Source organism: Oryctolagus cuniculus, chromosome 8 (genome assembly GCF_964237555.1).
Source record: "Oryctolagus cuniculus chromosome 8, mOryCun1.1, whole genome shotgun sequence".
Classification (NCBI taxonomy): Eukaryota; Metazoa; Chordata; class Mammalia; order Lagomorpha; family Leporidae; genus Oryctolagus; species Oryctolagus cuniculus.
The window spans coordinates 11,037,807-11,055,811 of NC_091439.1; the positions used below are offsets into that span (position 1 = coordinate 11,037,807).

At 40.1% G+C, this 18,005-nt stretch overlaps 1 protein-coding gene across 2 annotated transcripts; it reads right to left on the bottom strand.

The window, feature by feature from the left end:
• Window positions 1-2,496: 2,496 nt before the first annotated feature.
• PLRG1 (pleiotropic regulator 1) lies at window positions 2,497-17,315 on the bottom strand. Of its 2 annotated transcripts, XM_008267305.4 has the most exons (16): window positions 17,200-17,315; window positions 15,760-15,866; window positions 15,373-15,444; window positions 14,561-14,703; window positions 13,272-13,325; window positions 12,371-12,464; window positions 12,074-12,161; window positions 10,788-10,889; window positions 8,745-8,837; window positions 7,529-7,678; window positions 7,338-7,439; window positions 6,718-6,820; window positions 5,248-5,356; window positions 4,189-4,328; window positions 3,182-3,375; window positions 2,497-2,726 (listed from the first exon to the last, which is right to left on the bottom strand). In XM_008267305.4, exons 4-16 carry the CDS (start codon window positions 14,688-14,690, stop codon window positions 2,667-2,669), a joined length of 1,419 nt encoding a protein of 472 aa, XP_008265527.1. In that variant the 5' UTR covers window positions 14,691-14,703; window positions 15,373-15,444; window positions 15,760-15,866; window positions 17,200-17,315; the 3' UTR covers window positions 2,497-2,666. The 2 variants fall into 2 exon arrangements, with proteins under 2 accessions (XP_008265527.1, XP_008265526.1); XM_008267304.3 differs by lacking the exon at window positions 15,373-15,444 and having other exon boundaries at window positions 17,200-17,310.
• Between the last annotated feature and the right edge of the window lie 690 nt (window positions 17,316-18,005).

Genomic DNA, 18,005 nt, shown 5'->3' on the forward strand with positions numbered 1-18,005 from the left:
CTCCTGGTGCTTTCCCAGGCCATTGGAAAGAACTGGATTGGAAGTGGAGTAGCCGGAACTTAAACCAGTGCCCATATGGGATCCTGGCACCATAGCCGGAGGCTTAGCCTACTATACCACAGCACCGGCCCCAACTGTCTGATTCTTTTACTAGACTTTCCTAAACACTTTCTTTTTTATTTGACAGGTAGAATTATAGACAGTACGAGAGAGAGACAAAAGTCTTCCTTCTGTTGGTTCACTCCCCAAAGGACCGCTACGGCCAGCGCCGTGAAGCCAGGAGCCAGGTGCCTCCTCCTGGTCTCCCATGCGAGTGCAGGGCCCAAGCACCCGGGTCATCCTCCACTGCCCTCCAGGGCCACAGCAGAGAGCTGGACTGGAAGAGGAGCAACCAGGACCAGAACCCAGTGGCCATATGGGATGCCGGCACTGCAGGTGGAGGATTAACCAAGTGAGCCACGGCGCTGGCCCTCCTAGACACTTTGTAAAACAGAATAATTTCCTTCATTTGTGCTTAATTGTACTTGGGTATCTTTGTTACAACAACATTTAAAAACAGTTTTTTTCCTTCTTTATCTATACCATAAAATTTTTCAAGTGCAAGTTTTAATACCCTAAAATTTTAATCTGAAGCTGTCGGGTTTTGATAATGTCTGAGGGTGCTGGTCAGGGGGTGGTTGATCTCAACAACTATTTCTCCCATGACAATCTGTTTTCTGTAGCTTCTGGAATCAGCTGTAGAATTTTTTTTCTTTTAAAGCAACCACAGAATTGGATAGAGAACTTTTTAAATGGACATTCAGTAACTGTACAAACTTATGGGTACAACGTGATGTTCTAACACAAGTATATATTGCAGAATTGCACAACAGGGCTACTAAATCAGTAACAATGTACTACATATTTCAAAATAGCGAGAAGAAAGGATTTTGAATGCTTCACCACAAAATTAAAGGTAAAATGGTAGTCTAATTTCTTCTTTGCCTTTGAAGATGGAATATTTTCCACCGATGGATTCTTTTATTAGAAGGCACATGAGACTCTCAGGGAAGCTAGTGCTTCTTTTTGCTTTATTTAGTTTGTAAAATACATGCTTTTAGAAAATTAAAACATTATAGAAGTATACAAAGCAGATCATGAACATCCTCCCATAATTCTACTTCCTCACAAGGCCACTAGTAGTGTGGTGCTACTTCACCATTATTTTTTTAAGAGTATCAAGTTATTGTAACAAATTTTTTTTCACATAAGAATACATTTTGAACATCTTGTCCTAACAGTCTAGATATTCCTCTCTGGTAATGGATACCCAGAAATCAACTGCATGAAGGTATCATAATCTGTAGCATTCCCTTATAGATAGGACATTTGGGCTAGCTTTAATTATTAAAGAACAAAGGTGCAATGACATTGCTTGTATACACTTGTCAGACTGTTTCGGTTAGATACTTCCCTGGAAATGAAGTTAGCAGGCCAAGGGATTCAAATATTAGAAAACTACACTATAAAGGTTGTAACTTCCACGCACAGCATACGTAATGGCACATGTATAATTCAGAAACTTCTGCTTAAAATCAAAGTGCAATATTTTAATTTGGAAAATCTTAACAATTGCTTTCTTGTAACTGTGTGGTCTAATTATAGAACGATTAGTCTGATCAATCTTCTTGACTGACGGGGAATTAGGATCCCAACAGCAGGATTAAGACCTGTATTTACCCAAAGGAGGCATCAGAAACTTCAATATTATTCTACACATCTCCACAGATTGTAACCCTCAAATTTTAAATAGCTACCATGGTGTCTCCAGAGTTATTTTCCCTGGGCTTTGATATCAATATTGTTATTCTACTGCTGTGGGATAAAATCCAAATTCAAAACATGCAGTTTCCCTGCAAGTCAGCTTTACTCCCCAGTATGGGGTTGCTATGGACAATTCTTCCAGGACACACCACGGACTTCATGCCTCACCTTAGACCACCCTTTCCTTCTCCGCTGTCTTTCATTTCAGATCAGCTCAAATGCCACTTACTCTCAAGTCTTCCACAATCCTCCCTGGGAAAAATGAAGGGTCTTCGCCATGCTCCCCCAGCATTTCCCTGGCACCCCCACTACAGACTTTCTGTAAGGAGCCACTAAACTGGAAACCTTGGAGGACAGACACGTCTTATTTGTTTTCTGAATGGTGCCTAGTGCAGAACTTTGCAGAACGGAACATGCACTCAAAACCTGTTTTTGGAATGAACACACGTAAGTTAAAGTAAGACTTCAAATTTTTAAAATACCAATTAGCAGTCACAGATACTAGTTTTTAAAGGATTATATAAAAAAACACTGCTCCCTCCAAAACATGTCCTATCATAAGGATTTTTTAAAAAGAGATCTGCTAATAAAACTGTCAAAATAGTCTACCTTTACAATAGTCACGTTCAATAAACCTGCAAATTACTTCCCAAGGTCACAATTTGTATACTTTAGAAATAAAAAACACAAGGGAAGGGTCGGGGGGCAGTTTATTGTAAAATACAAAGCAGCAATGATGCCAGCAAGTGAGTTTCTACTTTATACTCCCAGCCAGAGCACAAAATGACAGGATTTCCTCATCAATGCCAAGCTTAAAATAAAAAAATACAAAAAAAGGGAACCACCATGAAGACAACATCACATTAAAATCTCTTTCTCTTGATAATTTCTGGTTTCCAGCTGACCGGATGAGTTTCTTCTGTCTATAATAAAAATTAAGAGTATTATTAGTTTGCTTAATAATTAATAAACTTCTAACAATAAGATACCTACTATAATTCATATTACTTGGCATTAAATATTTAGCATTATCCTAGTTTAATAAAGATGAAAGGGTTATTACAAGCTCAGTTTGAGGTATTTCATCTAAAATAAAACCTCTACTTAGATATTTTAGTAGCACCAAGGCAAACAATTCTAAATTAGTTTGCATAATAATCTTAATTTGCTGTTGTTTTTAATAAAATTAAAATATCCAATGGGTTCACTGGCATCAATGAAATCAACACAGAAATCTATGACCAAGTACTACTGAAGATGATAAATACCTTAATACTACAGAGATTATTTTTCTTTCTGGAAATTAAATGGGAGGAGACTTGCCAAACTGGTATAGCTGCTACATTTTATTTGAAGATATATGGAAAACAGAACTCACCGCAGTATCATCCTCTCTGTACACTTTAATGGTTTTATCAGCTTCAGCTGTTAGCAATCGACTTTCAGACTGATCAAAAGCACAAGCGAATATTCCTGATTCACTGTCCAATGACCCAGGCTGCACAGCTGCATGGACCCTCTGAAAATTGTAGCCAGTTCTCCAGTCCCAAAGATGCATAGTGCCATTGTCAGCTTAAAAGGAAATATCAATTACATTTGTTATCGCTTCAATGGTTCAGCTTGGCATGCTTGTAGTTCGCACCAACCATTAGCCCAAACACTATTGCAATATCTACAAGTACAAAGACATATAAACAGGCACTAAAGCTTTTCAATAGATTTTGTTTGTGCTTAATTAAGAATTTATCATGGGACCAGCACTGTGGCGCATCAGGTTAACACCCTGGCCTGAAGCGCTGGCATCCTATATGGGCGCCGGTTTGAGTCCCAGCTACTCCTCTTCCGATCCAGCTCCCTGCTATGGCCTGGGATAGCAGTAGAAGGCCCAAGTCCTTGGGCCCCTACACCCATGTGGGAGACCCAGAAGGAGCTTCTGGCTCCGGATAAGCACAGCTCCAGCCATTGCGGCCATCTGGTGAGTAAACCAGCAGATGAAGACCTCTCTCTCTGTCTCTACCTCACTCTGTAACTCTTTCAAATAAATAAAATAAATCTTAAAAAAAAAAAAAAAAGAATTTATCGTACGTCTTAAAGACCCACAAAATTTGACAACCAATTCCAGAATACCTAACCAAATTTTTAGGCAATTCCTATCATAAACCCCTAATTTAGATTTATCATGTGGGAACTCAAAGAAGGCTAACCCATGAAATACACTAAACATATTACGAGTATGCATGAGCACACATGTGGGCAACTAAATATACCCAAATCAGGCAAGTGCCACTACAGCACATGTGTGATCACTCTGAAACTTTATAAACATTCAGTCATTCACTAACAGCAAAAATGACAAACATATTTACTGTAAAGGTCTTATTTTACCTCCAGATACAAGTACTCCATCAGAATTTACAGTCAATGTGTTAATAATAGCATTATGTCCAGAAAGATTCTGAATGAAACTTCCATCAGGGAACTTCCACTGTTTTATGTTATCTGGAGAGCCAGATGCAAATGTGTAACTGAAATCAGATTAAGCAGAATTCATGGCAATGTAAACCAGCTTAAACTAAACAGCGAGTTTTAAAAAGCCAATTATATTTTCACTGCATACTCACTGATCTACGTAGTTTTAACAAAGTAATATTGTCATAATACAAAAATATCAAGACATTTGTTTCAAGTATAATCCGATTTGCACCTTTTTAAAATGCATTGTAATTCCTATTTTAAGATTTTTGTTCTCCTTTCATTTCCCCAGTGCTGTACACTGAGCTGCAGTAAGTACGTGCAGGAGTCATACTTTACACAAGGGCAAGGCATTACATGATGTTCTGGAGAAGGAAGAGCACAATGGGATGGGGAGCAAGAGAGAGAAGGAAAGAAAGGGAAAGAGGAGAGGACAAAAGGGAGTAACGAATAAGGGAAAGGGAGGGAGAGAGACAGGGTATGAAAGCAGGGAGAGGAAAACAGAAAATATAAGTAGAAAAGTTCAGAGGTGATCTGAAACCACACACAACAGGTTGTGATGTTACGCCCCACCTCTGAATATACAGATTATCACGTTCATGGCTCTATTTTTCCCTATATATACATTAACTTCCTTCTTAGCACTTAAACTACTTATGTGATGTCTCAATGTCTAATACCATTTATATCCAAAACAGTAAGCACAGCCACTATCACTTCCATTTTGACTTGCAACTTTTAACCACGATTTATTTACACTGTTTTATTTGACACTATTTATCTGTCATTATGAGAAGGCTTCCCTCATCTTATATAGGACATGAAACAAAATAGTACATAAGGAAAATAAGAGAAATGCATGTCTACAAGTAGTATAGGAACAGACAGTGGCTCAATGCCCAGAATAGTGTTAATACAGGTATTCACTACTAGACTAAGAAATAAAGAAACTAACTAGGTAAGTGCACTTACTGTCTTGGATGTAAAACTACAGCTCTCACTGATTTTTTATGATTTGTTAATGTCACTCTCGTCTTTCCGGCCACCAGATCCCATAATCGTATCGTAGTGTCATGGCTTCCTGTAACAAAAACACACAGACACCAAAACACAGACTGTTAAAAAAGACTGCAAACATAAACATAACAAAACATGTGTTCTTCCATAAACAAATATATACTAAATTAAAGTTATATTACACCTTGGCTAATTTCTTCATAGTTCCAAAATACTAGGTTGCTTTTAAAGTTATTCTATAAAAATAACAATACAAATAAAGGAGCTAGTGATGTGGCTCACTGGGTTGGGCTACACTGCCTGCTGTGCTGGAATGCCCATAGGAGCACCAGTTCAGGGGTGGGTGCTGTGGTGTAGCAGGTTAATCCTCCACCTGTGATGATGCTGGTATCCCATATGGGCGCCAGTTCAAGTCTTGGCTGCTCCACTTCCAATTCAGCTCCCTGCTAATGCACCTGGGAAAGCAGTGGAAAATGGCCCAAGTGCTTGGGCCCTGCACCCATGTGGGAGACCTGGAAGACATTCCAGGAACCTGGCCATTGTGGTCCTTTGTGGAATGAACCAGCAGATTTCTCTTGCTGTATCTCCTCCTCTAACTCTGCCTTTCAAATAAATAAAAAATAAGTCTAAAAAAAAAGAAGAGTGCCAGTTCAAGTACCAACTGCTGCACTTCTGAACCAGCTCCCTGCTAAACGTGCCTTGGGAGGCAGTAGATGCTGGCCTAAGTGCTTGGGCACCTACCATCCACATGGGACCCAGGTCTCCCACACACAGGTGGCAGAGGCCCAAGGTCTTGTGCCATCCTCTGCTCTTTCCTAGGCACATTAGCAGGGAATTGAATTCAAAACACAGGAGCCAGGACTCAAACCAGTGCTCTGATAAGGCTTAACCTTACACTGTACCGCAACACTGGCTCTCCAATTTTTTTTTTTTAATTAGTCAAAATATATCAAGCTAAAGAATTATTTTAGCTTTAAGGTAAACACCACTGTTACTGGGGCCAGCGCTCTGGCCCAGCAGGTTAAGCCATTGCTTGTGACTCCAGCATCTCATATAGGAGATTCACTGCTATTAACTTTATTTTGGACAAAATGAAGATTCACATCAGTTTAAAGGTTTTTTTCGTCTCAGGGCATTTTTTCCTTCTAACTTTAATTTCCTAAACTAATACTTTCAATACTATATTACATCTGACAGTTTTCTAGCCAGATATTATAAGATACTGTATGACATACTCTATGATATTTAAAAGGTATGGGACAAAAGCCAATTGAATAACATTTTATTATACAAAATTTCAAATGCTGATGACTAAAATATATAATAAGGACATGGAAACACTGAATACACAATACAAATCAAGAGTCAGTGACTATAAAAGGCATGTGATAAACATGCTGTCAAGTTGGAAAGTAACAATCACACCTGTAATAATCTGTGGTTCCGCAGCTTGACACCTCACTGTAGCAACTGCATTTGTATGTCCAGACAATGTGTGTACACTGGCTTTAGTTCTCACATCCCAAATCTATAAAAACACAACAGACTTATGATCAGAGAATACTCAGGTATCTAAACCTGAGGCAGGTAACTGGATCAACTCAAGGCTGGGAATTTACTAAGGAATTGTACCTACTGTAATACAGACAGAAAGTGCTTAAACAAAGGATAAAATCTATATATAATCTGTGTGGAGAATATAGACAGGAAAAATCGGCCAAGGAAAAAGAAAAAGCTAAAAGATCAGCACACAGAAAGGTTAATCAGTCTAATGGGGCTGCTGAATATAAGAGCTAATGAGTAACAGTTATGGTGACCGGCCAGAAGATGAATGTCACATTTCAGAGGCAGAACACTAATACTAACAAACATGACATAGAACTGAAGATGAAAACTGGAAAGTATACACATCAAGAACCTGAGGGACTAAGGTATTGAAGAGTCAAGACAGCTACCTTTAATTCTTTACCAAACAATATGAGACTAACGGCAAACATAGACATTACCAGACACAAAGTATTTACAAATATATAGCTCTATCTCACCCGTGCAGTTGAATCTCGACTACAGGTTACCAGCACATCGATTGTTGGGTGCAAATCCAAGCCATACACTGCGCTCAGATGTCCATGATAGTGCCTTATAACCTAAGGACAGAGCAGGGAAGTTAAAGTCTGTACAAGCAGAAAGATAAAGGGTGTCTTGTCAAGTTTTAAGCCCTTATCCCAGTGGTTACCTTATTATACTCAAGATCCCAGCACTTTACTTGCTTGTCTTCTCCACAGGAGAACAGGTATGGGCTCCTTGTGCTTACTATCACGCCTCGCACTGTACTAATGTGCCCAGTCAATGACAGTTTTAATTTGCCGCTAGCCAAGTCCCATATCTGCAATCAAACAGTAATTATTTTTCCTTTATGTTGGTTACTTTAAAGCAAATTTTAGAATCCTGATGTTAAAATTAAGTCTTCAAAAAGAAGGGAAAAGATAAAAATAGATACAAAGAAATAAATATGCAAAATGACTTCCCTCCAAATAAAAGCAGGGGAGTGTGCGTTGGTGGTATAGTGGTGAGCATAGCTGCCTTCCAAATAAAAGCAGGGGAAAAAAAGACAAGACAAGCCCAAACAGAAAATATTTTCCAGAGTTGACAAGGTTAATATTATTAATATATAAATGATATAACTATAATAGTAAAAATAACATGGTATTAAATTAGAAAAGACTGACAACTTAAAAAAACCTGAAAGTAGCAAAGATATGAAAAAGCTCAATTTCTTTTCTTTTTAACTTTTTTTTTTTAAAGATATTTACTTATTTTAAAGTCAGAATTACAGAGATATAGAGATCTTCCATCTTCACTCCCCAAATGGCCACCAACAGCCAGGGCTGTGCTAGGCAAAGCCAAGAGCTTCATCCAGGTCTCCCAAGTGGGTGCGGGGCCCAGGCACTTGAGCTATCTTCTGCTGCTTTCCCAGGCACATTAGCAGCGAGCTGGATCAGAAGTGGAGCAGCCAGGACTCGAATCAGCACTCATACAGGATACTGGCATTGCAGAAGGTGGTTTAACTGGCTATACCACAGCACCAGCCACAAGAAAACTTAATTTCACTAGAAATTTTGTATAAACAGTGTTTAAAAAATTAGATACCCATTTTTGCTTATCATAATAGTTTTATTTTTTAAAGGAATACAGAATCAATATGCTGAAATCAGTCTTCTCCTGGACTGCAAGTATCAGTTTACCCACAGAGGAAACTAATTTTTAATCCACTAACTCCATTTCTTTGGCTCTATCGTAATAAAATAATTCAAAATACAATACATTTTATTTTATATTCAGGCCTAAGAAATCAAAGGAAATGCAACAGCAACGTCCACCACAGGAAATAATGTGAAACAGACCAAGCTTCCATGGCAAATAGTCATGTTCATTTTTAACTTCCTTATTACCTTTATTGTTCTGTCAGCAGATCCTGTAACAAACCATTGGTTTCCAGGTTCCACAGCAATACATCGAACCCAGCCAAGATGCCCACTGATAACCTGTATTAAAAAGTAGAGCATGATTCAACCCTTATGCTAGCACATGACATTTTAATCACAAGTCAGATTTAAACTGCCATCCTCACATCTTCAAATACTAACAAAATTATTTGAAAACTAGGCTTTAGAATGAGAAATATTATCTTCAAAGGTGAATGGACACACAAATTATGACACATTTGCACAATGCAATACTAGTCAGTAATAAAAATGGATGAATCATTAATATATTTAACAGTCTGGAGGAATCTCAAAGGCATTAACCTAAGTGAAGGAAGTCAGTCCCAGAAGTATACACCGAGGGGCTGGCATTGTGGCTCAGCAGGTTAAGCCACGGACAGCAATGCCAGCATCCCACATCAGAGCACCAGTTTGAGTACCGGCTGCTCTGCTTTCCATCCAGCTCCCTGCCAATGTTCCTAGGAAGGCAGATGACGGCCCAAGTACTTGGGCCCCTGCAACTCACATGGGAGACCCTGATGGAGTTCCAGGCTCCTGGCTTCAGCCTGGCCCACTCCCAGCCATTTCAGCCATCTGGGGAGTGAAGCAGCGGACAGAAGATGTCTTTCGCTCAATTTCTATGTCAGTCTGCCTTTCAAATAAATAAATTAAATCTTAAAAAAAAAAAGTATGTATTGTATGATTCCACCGATATGAGATAGTGGAAAAGATACCACTACAGTGTTGGAACACAGATCAGTTAGTTGCCAGGGATGAAAAAGGGTATGATGATAAAACAGCAGCATTTAGGGGGCCGGCGCTGTGGTACAGCGGGTGGAGCCGCCACCTGCGGTGCAGGCACCCCATATGGGCGTCGGTTCGTGTCCTGGCTGCTCCATTTCTGATCCAGCTCTCTGCTGTGGCCTGGGAAAGCAGTAGAAGATGGCCCAAGTCCTTGGGCCCCTGCACCCGTGTGGGAGACCCGGAAGTAGCTCCCGGCTCCTGGCTTCAGATTGGCATAGTTCCGGCCATCCCAGCCAACTGGGGAGTGAACCAGCAGATGGAAGACCTCTCTCTCTCTGTGTAACTCTGACTTTTAAATAAATCGTTAAAAAAATAAAAATACACAAAAACACAGCAACACAGGGCTGTGTTTTGAGATTATGTAATATTTACATCCTGATGGTGATAATGGTCACCCAGATCTACACATCTATTAATTCATTTGACCTACACACCAAAAGAAACATCTCTATTACTATATAATCATTTGAATACTTGTAAAATTTAAATATATACTAAATTATGTCAGCTGTATTTTTTTTTAATTTTAAAGAGTTACAGAGAGAAGCAGAAACAGAGAGAAAGAGGTCTTCCATCTACTGGCCCACTCCCCAAATGGTTGCAATGGCCAGAGCTGAGCCGATCCGAATGAAGCCAGGAGCCAGGAGCCTCCCCAGGGTCTCTATGTGGGTGCAGGGATGCAACTACTCAGGCCTTCCTCCGCTGCCTTCCTAAGCACATCAGCAGAGAGCTGGATTAAAAGTTGAGCCGCCGGGAATGGAACCTGTGCCCATAGAGGATGCCAGTGTTGCAGGCCAGGGCTTTAACCTGCTGCACCCCAGTGTCGGCCCCTAGTAAATACTTTTCATCTTATATCTGGTACATTAAATCAGTTATTCAGATGAAAGGATAACTGGTAGGTTCAAAGAAATTTTTTTACATGGTTGTTGTATACTTTGGCCTTCATTTTAAATATTCCATTTTCTTAAATTGATGGCTTTCCACATTTAATAGCCTTCTATCAATATTTTATAAGATGTACAAGTATCACTTTTACCTAAGGAAAATTCTTTTCCAAGATATCTTGGCCTAAGCCCCGTCTCATCCCATCTGCAATCACTCTACCAGTTTTCAGTCACGCCTCTTCCTTCTTGTTCTATTCTTCGACTACTGTCAACTGTACAGCAACACGTTTCACACGGCAGAATAAAATGGACATTCGCTCACCCTGTAGAGTTTCCATGGTGGGTGCCACTGGGGTTTGGGCATTGTAGGGGCTTTTTTAGCCATTAGTGCAGAGTTCTTGGTATTGCCAGTCTCCACAATCATCTAGATATGGAATAAATTACATTATATTAAACATATCACACCAAAGGTTTCATGTGATCAATTAAAAAAAGGAAGCTAAAATAAGATATTTATCAGTACTGTATTTTCTGTATGTTAATTCTAAAAACCAATTAAAAAAAAAACCAGAGAGGCAGAACATTTACACACAGATATCACTGTGTATGTGTTCAAAATGCAAGCCTACTAGCCGCCTTGTTTGCAAAACAGGAAGAACAGTGCTGTATCATGGGGTTATTATAAAGATTTAAAATACTGTACATGCTTTATGCGAGCTCCCATGTCACCGAAGTCATTTAAGTGTATTTCCACTGTTGAATTTTATTATTACTGATTCAATATAGCAAAGGAGAGACTGACAGCTCCTACTAACCTTTTAATATAATATTTAAACATTACTTCAAAAGATAAACTAGCTGATAACTTTTAAAATATATTATTAGTATCTATCTATTCATCCCCAAAATATTTCAGCCCATAAAGTTCCTGCCCTTAAGAAGCTTAAATTACAACCTCATGAAGAGACAGAAAGCCTGGAAAATGGAAGATTAAAAAGAAAAACAAGGCATATGAAAGTCACAAATACATTCACTTCATAAAGCCAAATCAACCGCAAAGGAAACTGAGGAAGCCAAGCCCACACTTATTTCAGATAATAGCACATTTTCAGTTGTTCTTTCTACAATTCTCACTTATACTAGCCCCAATTGTCATTTACTCACAGATAAAATTAATGTATTTCTAAATGTTCATTTTTAAGACAAGTTTTATAGCCCATAAATTTTTACACACCATTAGCATTCAACTGTACCTGTGCACATCATCTTAAAGTTTAATTAAAAAAAACCTTTCAAATATGACCCAAGTTTCAGAATAATACTCCTTGCATTTTTAATATCAATATCACACCAAATACATAGTATGTACATGTGCAAATGGACACAGAAATACAAAATTTTAAATTCTAAAAAAATTGCTTATTTACTAACAACTTAGTTTTAGGGATATGAAGCATTAACAACTACCTGAGGATGCTATTTACCTTAATTCCAAGGATGTGTTCATTTCTTTAATATTTAAGGTAAGACTTTTGGGATAAAAATAAATAAGGCAGCACACTCTGAGAGCTGGAAATCTTTAGTGCTATCTGACACAGGGAAACTTACTGCATTCCCCACTGCAGGCTGTGTGCGATCCGAAGCACCAGGAAGTCGGTATTCACCCCCGCCAGGTGCAGTACGATTGGCATCAACCCTGAGACAAAGAAAATTGCACATTGTGAGCAATGCCTCCACCATGTATCCTGCAAAACCAATCCTTTTATTTCAAATTTTTCTAAGCCCTGACAAAGGAAAATATCATATAATATGTGTTATAAAGAAACAAATGTAAATAACGAAAAAAGTGTGAAAAGTATAATGCACTTCCAAAATCTTTACAATTACACGCACAGCACTTCATACCTGGTCTGAGAAGAAGGTAACGTCACTGCTAAGGCCTGTGCAGCCGATTCACTTGGCATCCTTTGGATCTTAGTATCTGCTGTCAGAGCAACCCCTATTAACATAAAAAAAAAAAAAACTCTTCTCATAGCTATCTTTGTTTTCATTTACATGCATTTGAAATAAAGCACCAGAGGAAAACATACACAAGTTACTGTCTTCAAGTGGTGATATCACAAAAATTGGATGATGAAATTTTGCTTGTCTTTGTTTTTAACAATAAATACACTTACCACATACCTCATGTTTGACCTGCTCATAAGCAGCTTGGTATTAAAGCAGCCCAAAAAAGCCAAGTTTAAATTTCTGTGAAATTCCAGAATTACCTTCAACAGTAAAAACCAAGCATTTCTTTAAATACTGAGCTTCTAGGAGTGAATTTAAGTTACTACCATCAGAAGCAGCCAGCTCCCTTGCATTTTCTACAATATTAAGCTCTTTGTGCCATACCCTATTATGCTAGTCACAGTGTCCATGTGCCAACCCCTCTACACACACACACACACCCGGGGGACACCTTCCCACTGTACATATTTCAACACTAACAATTCTTCATTCATGTGGTCAGTGATATTTACATGCCTTTCTAAACCACCAGCCAACAAATTTCTCTAGGCTTGGAGCAGTTTTATCGTCTGTGAATTCCTAGCACAATGCTTGAAAAAATATAAGAGTTTAATAATGTTTGCTAAATTACTGTATATAAATATTAGTTAGTTATATTCTAAAAAGCTATGTGTGGATGCCGGGCTGTTGAGTTTAACCTGTATTCTATAGGTAATTCGAATGTCATTATTGCCTCATTCAAGGAAATATTTGTGACAATAAAATAAGACAATTTCTGTAATCATAGTTCACTCACCAGGTCCTGGTGGGTATGGATGTGTACCTGTCACCAAATACTCAACTTCTTGTCCTAAAAAGAAAAATTAATCAATGGTGAATTTATCTTATACACAAGTTATCTTTTTAAATACATCCATATCATCAACTGGATTTCTCAAATTTTCCCAACTAAACTGCAATCTCAGATATACAAGATATTGACCATATTTTCAAAATTATTTACATGTTATTTGAGAGCAGAGAGAATTTCTCATCTGTTGCTTCACCCCCAAAATGCCCACAATAGCCAGGGACAGACCAGGCCAAAGCCAGTAGCTGAGAACTCAAGCCAGGTCTCCTGTACGGGCTGCCCAGACACAGTCTCATGAGTCATCACTTGCTGTCTCCTACACTTTAGCAGGAACGTTAGAACTGGCAGCAGACCTGGGACTCCATCCCAGGCTCTCATATGAGATGCAGGCATCCCAAGTGGTGTTTTCACCAACAGGCCAAATGCCCAGTCCATCATGTTTGCTTTGACCTCTATAAATCATGTACACGGCTACGTCCTTGCCCAGTTGCTGACATGAGTTCAAAAAGGCTCATGCATTTGCTACAGTGATGGTGCCACAGAGTGAGCTTATTAAATGACAATCCACTCCAGTTTTTCTTCTAAGCAAAAGGCAATGGCTTCCTGTGGAATCTAGAGTCTTTTCTTCATTACAATTGCACAAGTTGTATCCATAATCCAAAAATCTAAAACCTTTAGATTTTTAGATTTTAATGCTCTAAAACTTAAAATACTGAAATAATGTGACACCGAAAATTCCACACCTAACCTCATGTGAAGCAGGCACACTAAAAACAGTGAATAAAATTATCTTCAGGTTATCAATAAAAGGTATATACGAAACATAATAAAGAATCTTGTGTTTAGATTTACACATACACAAATATTCCAAAATCTGAAAAAACAGAATCAGAAATGCAAAACACGTCTGGCCTCGAGCATTTTGTTATGGGCTACTCAATTTGTCCTTGAATTTCATCTTTCTCAATTACAGTAAGGCTAGGTAGCCCCTCCACAAGTTAAGAACAGTCTCCCAGGTTTTTCTGTATTCTCCACTGTGATCTTTTCCACCTCTTTATTTCCTGTAAGAAAGCCACCAACTATCCCACCACTCACATGACGAAAATCAGACTTCCATTAAAATACAGCATAGCTATAAAACACTGTATGACTGTAACTAGTTCTTCCAGGGGTCCTATTAAAGCATTTTATTTGTTTTTATATTTCTCAAATATTGCTGATAACACCATACTGACCTTGATTGGCAGGATACTGTTTATGGCCATATGAATCCGTTGCATTCTGGGGGCCTTTCTCTTTAAGATTTTCTTTCGAGGTTGGCATATGCAACACAGGACCATACTCATTACGAAGCTTGATTGCCATTTTTCGTTTGTGACTATTTAAAAATTATAAACATAAGAATGTATCCTTAAATATGTAAAATACACTCACAAATTTAAGTGTTTACAGATAGCTAGGAAACATAATTTAAGTTTGCCCAGTGACGTATAAGTTTCTAGTAAGATTTTAAACAATATTTCAAAAAAACCTAAAATTTCCAAGTGCATTTCCACATCATATGTAGTTACTTTAATTCACAATTTATCACATGGCAGGCATTAAATCCAAGTAATATTTTAATTTGTCACTTAATAAATAAAACATTTCATGATTAGTTATCAAAGGTCAAACTGATTTAAAGATATATAGAAACTAATATACCCTTAAAAATTCTTTCAAGGCCTACACTTATTTCCTTCATATATCTAAATATAAAAACAGTAAAAATTACCTCAGTAACCTTAAACAGATGTATCTAGAAAGGTTAGTTGGAACTAATCAAAGTACTAAATTAGTTCAGTATTTTTAAAAAGAAATGCACTTATATTACTTTTAAGAAAACCTCATCTTGTAAATGAAATAGAAATATTTGTTTCAGGAATTAAGTTTTAAAAAGAAGGGCAAAGGACAAAGAAGGAACATTGCACATAATGCAATCCCAGACTGGAGCTGGAGATGTAGAACCAAAACTATGCCCCCACTCAACAATCTTCACCATACTAACGAGAAAAGATGGGAGTAGAAGTACTGGCCAGGTACAATTTCAGCTCAGCAAGGCTCTGAGAGCAGCGGGAAGCTGAAAGCACATACAAAGTGATTGATTATAAAATAAAATACCTGAACGGGACTCTCCTAATTACCGGACATTTGTAAAATGCAATTAATTAATGGGATTCTTTACCATAAAGGCCAAAAAAAAAGAAAGGTTAAACCAGTTAAAATTATGCCCAAAGAGCTTTCATTAAAGAGACAGTCCATGAGCACTACCTGAGTACTACATGAGTAAAACCAAGTATTACTAAGTAATGTTTAAAGGTCTCCCTTTCCCTGATCTCTTCTCCCAGTATTAGAATTTTAACAATTTTAGCAAATGAAAGAAAACTATGCCTACCTCTCTTCATCCAAAGGCACAGGTTTTCCATTGTCAGCTACAAACATGTCATGGGTCCTCTTCAAGGACCTGAACACAAGCGTGTGCACAGAATGCTTCTGCACTTCCTAGAGAAAGGGAGAGAGAGTGTGTGTGTGTAATTACACACTTAACCTATAAATTACCCACAGCGTAACCTGAATTACAGTCAAACTCATCAGACGCTTTACGTGTGTGAGAATGTCGAACGCTCCATACCACTCACCACAGCTACTCCTGCAGCAAGCTACAAGGGGTCAAGTTCATCGCCAGAGCCTCGGCTAGAGCAGCTGAGTGAGGTGAGAGTACCCCCTTACTCAGGAAATACCTACTAGGCTCGCTCCACCTCTCTGTCAGCACGGTGCTAAAGCTGACAACAGAATGATAGGCAGCACGCTCCTTGTACTCAGGAGGAAGAAGACAAGCAAAACTAGGAAAGCAAGTCCACACTTGGGTAAGCGCTATAAAGACAAGAGGCCAAGGCAGAGAACACAGGAGGAACCAGATATGACGGCGAAAGAGCGCTCTGCAGCGAAGTCCGAACAGACAGGAGGGAACACAGGTAAGCGCAGCCCAGGCAGCGGCACATGCCCAGTGCAAAGGTGACCAAGGACTGAAATAATGCCCGGGGTGCAGGCTGGGTGACAGGGTGGGATGCGGAGTAAGCCGAGGTTGCCAAGGCAGGTAAAGTCCAGTTAGGAAAGGCCTTTTTTAGACCATTCCAACAGTCTCGAGTTTTGTCCTATTGTCACAGGGACAGGAGAGGGGTTTAAGCCAGAAAACCATGGCCAACTTATGTCTTGCATAGAACAATTTATAGGAGGGCAAAAAAAGAAGAAAGTCAGCTGGAAGCCAGTGCGTCGCTCCTGGCTAAAGATAACGTCCGTCTGAATTAAGATGACTTGCAGCGGATATGGACCAGAGAGGATGGCGTCAGGCAATGTTCGCAGTAAGACGAGCAAGGCCTGCTAATGTTCAAACCAGGTGGGAAAAACACGTAAGGCATCAAGAACGGCAGGCTTTCCTGGCGTGGGCTGAAACACGAGGTGAATTGACCGCCAGAGTCTTTTAGGTGGCAGAATTAGTGCCACTATGTACGCCGGCAGCGACAACCGGCCAGGGGTCGGACATCAACAGGAGCCCCGCCTCCGAGGTCAGAGCCCGGATTCCGGGGGTCAGACAAGCACTGCAGAAATCATCTACGGCTCCCCGCCGGACGGAGCTTCAGACTCGGGTTTCCATGCACCCTAGACCCTTTGCGCAAAGCACCTCCCTAAGAAGAGACCACTTGGCCTTGGCCACACAGCTGCCCTGGCAGCCTCTTCCCTCTCCAGCCTCCCAGCACGCTCCATCCCCCCAGCGCGCTGCCAAATAAAACATTCCAGAGGCAAACGCCTCCTGAGCGCCCGACCATCACTTTACCTCGACCATGATGATGCCGTGTACCCCAGCTCTCCTGCAGAACAGACACCTATCACCCGCGCAGAGAGCGCCGCCACAACTGGGCAGCCACTTCCGGAATCGGACGGCCTGGCGCCGGATATGACGTAGAGCGCTGCGCGCGCGCGCCGCTCGCTCGGCCTTTCGGGATCAGGGGCGGGGGGCGGGCCTTCCTGCTCGCGCCTGGGGCCGAGTCTGAACGGACAGGGCTGGGACGTGTCGCAGAGCGTTGTGAACGAGTCAAAATACTGTTTTCTGCCAAATTGAATCAGTTTTACAGTGCGTTAGGGGCCCTGGTCCGTTGTGCTGAATTCCTTGGAAGCTGGATGGCTTTTAGTCGGAAATGTTAAGAAATCAGCGCGGGGGACGGGGGGCGTTCTGGAGAGCGACCCTGCCTGGGCTCTGAGGTCCTGCCCTAACACGGTCTCACTGACTTAGGGGTCGCCTTCCGCGTTTGGGTCGGCTGATTGCAGCGCCTGGCTGGATGCGCTTAGAGCCTGGTGCGTTCTCAGCGCTTGGAAATAGTTGCGCTTACAGAATCCAGCGGCGCTGGTGGGAAGGCATGCTGCAGAACCGTGGTTTCAGGTTGAGAAATTTGGACATGTCTGCAGAATAACTCTTTTACCGCATTCAGCACAGCCCCACATTTATTTTGGGCTACATAGTGTTTTAGTTTCTCATAAACGACCTACCACTTGTCTACTGCCTAGTTGTTGGTGAATATGGGTTCAGTAATGCCACGATGCAGCTACAAAATTGATGTAGTTGAGTGTTTGCAAACAGATCTA